At 34.1% G+C, this 4315-nt stretch overlaps 1 protein-coding gene across 1 annotated transcript in view; it reads left to right on the top strand.

Annotated features, from left to right (window-relative positions):
• SNTG1 (syntrophin gamma 1) overlaps nt 1-1804 on the top strand; it is a gene marked incomplete at its 5' end in the record, with an annotated part of 391830 nt that extends 390026 nt beyond the window's left edge. Inside the window, one exon of the mRNA XM_003793729.2 lies at nt 1646-1804. Coding sequence (XP_003793777.2) covers nt 1646-1804 — 159 coding nt within the window. The remainder of the gene's footprint in view (nt 1-1645) is intronic.
• Nucleotides 1805-4315: the final 2511 nt, after the last annotated feature.

Raw genomic sequence — 4315 nt, 5'->3', positions numbered from 1 at the left:
TAGTTTTGCTAGCTGTAACATTCAACAATATTCTACCCTTCACCAAGAGTGAATTGCATGTTTTTGTTGTTGTTGTTATTGTTACTTTTGGAAAATACACAGAAAAAAATTCTTATTTTCCCAAACTTTCCAACCCTTTTCATATTGGGTAAACTTAACATGGGTTGATACAAAAAAGCTTCAAAATCTTCATGGGAAATAAACTGGCTACACAAAGCATGATGGGGTGGATGGAAAATTTTCAGAGCAAGTTAAGGCGAGGGAACAAGATTACTTTAGAAAAACATGTCACGAGTGCTGCTACAGTGGCTCATTTAAAACTAAAGCTTTGAAGGTAATTATGATGGAGATATTAAAAATGTTTTTTTGGTGGAAGCATTCCAGGGAATTAGAAGGATTAAATAAATAGCTTTGGCCAGTTTGCCAGTATTTGCCATAGGAAGCTGATTATGAAATGCTCAAAGGAAACTGAGGAAGCACAGCTATTTCTTTTCTCATGCATGGAACCATGGAGATGTGATGCCCTATGGTGCTCCTATTTCATGACCCAAGAAAACTCCCCGAGAGTGAAATACTTTAGTTAAGTAGCTCTCTGGTACATGACAGAATTTTTATGTGTCCTGACTGGATATTTTCTATTAGTTTCCACAGCCACATGCTTTACTATAAATTGCATACACTATCAGTAGAGTACATATCCGTTACAATTCTCATCCATTATTACAAATAATAATAGAATAGAAACTAGCTTCTCATCAATTTCCTATGGTTGTTTAGCCTCTCATTTTCTTCTTTGTGATAGGGTCATCATATTTACTTCATTAAGCACATAAATGCCCTAGTCTTCTCTGATTCCTCTTGGAGTTAAAACATGATTTTGGGACTGCATGGTCTTGTACAAAATATATTTGCAGCATCATCTTTCAAAATCTGTCCTGAGCATTGTCTCATGATTTTATAGCTAGTCTGACATCACTTGTGGTTTGAATGAACTTTTTCTTATCTCATTGTAATATTTATCTTTTGTTTGGCACTAGTAAGCAAGCTACTTAAAAACCCAAAATAAATTAGTGGGTTGTAATTGATTTTTATGTTCTTTCAATAGATATGTCATATAAACCATTAAACAAGCAGCCACAACAATTAAAATTAATGCATGGGTTATTTTTCAGAAGTGAACCATTTGGCTCCGTGTGTCATGAACATTCACCCCCCTTGCTTTTCATATTTTGCATTCAGATACCTGGGACAAATAATAACTAGTAGCTCATTCTAAAATGTAGCAAAGAGTGTGTTCTAATTATGCTAATCCATATTTAATCATCTGGTATGCGGATAAAGAGATAAACCTGGTTTTTAAGGTACTCTCAACTTTCTCTTTAGTCATATGTTATTAAGAGTAAAAGTTGAGTTTGGAAAAACGTATTTATCAATATCTACCTCTTGCCCACCACGTTTTGAAGTAAACCTGACGTATCTATGACACACATTGACCAGAAATATCTGCATTAGATAGTTTCCGTGCATTAGACATCATGAATCGTATCACAGATACATTTATTTCACATGAAAGAAAATTGTAGTTATCACATTTTTAAAGAAATCAATTTCTAGTTTATCCTACTAATCTCTTTTTCCCTTTCAGGAGTTGGAATTTTCAAATTTATTTGCTGTTCTTCACTGCATTCATTCATTTTTTGCTGCCAAAGTGGCTTGTCTGGACCCTCTATTTTTAGGCAGTCAGGCGACAGCTTCTGGCGCTGCAGGCTCTGCAACCATGAGCAAAGCCAAGTACACGGCTTGACGGGCAGCCGTGACTGTGGAAACTGAACACAGCCCTCCCGTTACACCCTGAAACCCCAATATCTCCCAGTTTGCAGTGGCGTCAGATTAAAATCTCACCGGAAAACGGAGGTGGTGGGCCAGCTCAGAACACTCCTCTTCTGGAGAGCATCTGTGAATCCTTTGTCACTCAGACGCTTTTTACCAGCACGTACACCGCTTTCACCCAAAGTGGAGACAAAAGAATGAACGAGGGGAAGAAGTATGTAAATAATATAAAAATTGTAAGCTACCTATAAATAAAAACACCCAATTAAATGGTTATTTCTGTATTTTAGATTATTTTGTATGACAAACAGATGTTGGGCAGGATCAGGAACTATCGCCCTTCCCTTGTATTAGGAGGGATATAGGAGAGACCACGAAATTGGCCTGGGGCAGCCAGGAGCTCGCGCGACCGCTCGCTCACCCAGGGACAGCGCACTTCAGTTTGTGTTTGTAAATTTCCCCTTGTGTCCCCCTCCTCACATGACAAGATACTGGCCCTCCAGTTTTGTTTAACTTACTGTAAAATACTCTGGAAAAAAATGCAAAAGGATAATTATGTTGACTTATGACACATATCCTGTGAAATGGAATTCTCCCTTGGATCACAGTTACTGAAATGTTTCATTAGCTGCCGAGGTCAACCAAATATTAATTTAATTACAAATAGTGGAAACTTTCATGAACCTCTTGTCCCTGCCTTCATTTAAAAAAAATATCTAAATTTTACCTAAGGAGATTTACTATCACACTTAAGTTTCTTAAATTTTCAATGACACTCCAAAAAAGTTTGTGTAGAAAATAATATCAAAAAATAGTATTGTGAGAAAAAATTCTTCGTAATTCTAAATCTGCCAGTCATGACCAGTCTCAAAGCTATTATTTACATTGGCTAAGGGGCGTCTTTCCCTTTAGTAATATTTCATGAGGTGATATTTGAAAATAAAGTCTATAATCTATATCTTACCTTGAAAGTGATTAAATAATGGCAACTTGTGCAGGTTATTTTAGACACCTTGCTTCCAGAAGGTTCCAGTGCAGGAACATTCAGTGAGGGGCTTAGCTACCAGGTATTATGTAACTATGCGTGCAGTGCAGAAACCTCTGTCTTTCTCTACAGCTTTATTGAGATCTGCTTTTAAACAACCAACTCCCTATTAGAAAAAAAGAAAAAAACTTACTTTTTATTGACCCCTATGGCTCCCAACTAAACCAAACATTGAAGGTTTCCTTGTGACATTGACCAAGTATCTAATAAAGTCGTTCAATTTTCAGTTTTCAAATTAAGAGGAAAAAGTCATTCAAAAAGGAAGCAAAATTATTGTACCATTAAATCAAGAAAATTAACATTAAGCCATTTTCATAATTTCTATAATTAATTCATTTTACATCAGATTAATCCTTAAACATATCAAATTAAAAAGAAACAGTGGTTTATAACTGTACCTGGGAAAGTATTCAGTTGAATATGAGGTACCTTATCAAAGGAACTGTGACAAATTGGACAATGAACAGTTTCAATTTAATTTATTTTAACCATAAAACTAAATACACATCTATAATTAGGCTAGCATGTTGGAATTATTGCTCAGGATTTTGATCAAATACAAGAGTCATAAAATTAGAATTCCACCAAAGGGGAGGAGAATAGTTGCAGGAGTTGTATATGTCCACGTTGGGATTGTAAGCAGTGGCAGGAAGTACATTAGAGGGTCTCTGCTATTAACCACAATTAAATCTCATTGTGCCTCGTATTGGAGTGACATCAGTATGTCTATGAGGTGATGATTTAGTCTGAAAACAATATGACATGAGCTAGTTATCCAACATCAAAGAAAAAAATAAAAAATTACATACCTGTAATAAAATTATTTATAAAATTAATATCAAATTTTGTAAAAATTCTATTTTAAAATAAAACAATCCTATTTACTTAATTATGCATTTTGTTGTATTATAAATATTTAGCCTGTGCTCACGTGTATGATGGAGGAAAAGGTGAACAGTGAGATATGTATGACTATATGTATCTCTTTGTAGAATATCTGCCAACACACATATATGCATATATGTGTGTATATATAAATATAATAAAATGCTGAGTATTAATTATATTAAAAGAATCAGTTTCATATACATAAATTTAATATACTTTAAATTACATTGTAAATTATAGCTTGATCAAAACTTAATGTGATTATTTTTGATACTATTAATAAAAGCCAATAGGCCTAAACTACTATTTAACATGATTAGTGGAACAGCCATCATGTAGGAAAACATTCTCCTTTTCATCAGTTTAGCAATTAGTTTCTGATGCTTTTCTTTACAATGTGATGATTAGCTATTGTTATTTGTTACCACTTGGATTATTTGAATGAGAAAGTTTAGAATAAAACAAAAATACTTATAAATTTCTATTTCTCATGTAATTTAGGTTTAGATGCATGAGATTTATTCATCAAATCCTAGCTCATACACTGAACAC

The sequence above is a fragment of the Otolemur garnettii genome, unplaced genomic scaffold (assembly GCF_000181295.1).
Source record: "Otolemur garnettii isolate 467f Iridium unplaced genomic scaffold, OtoGar3 scaffold00071, whole genome shotgun sequence".
Taxonomy (NCBI): Eukaryota; Metazoa; Chordata; class Mammalia; order Primates; family Galagidae; genus Otolemur; species Otolemur garnettii.
This window is presented reverse-complemented; position numbering and strand designations above follow the sequence as displayed.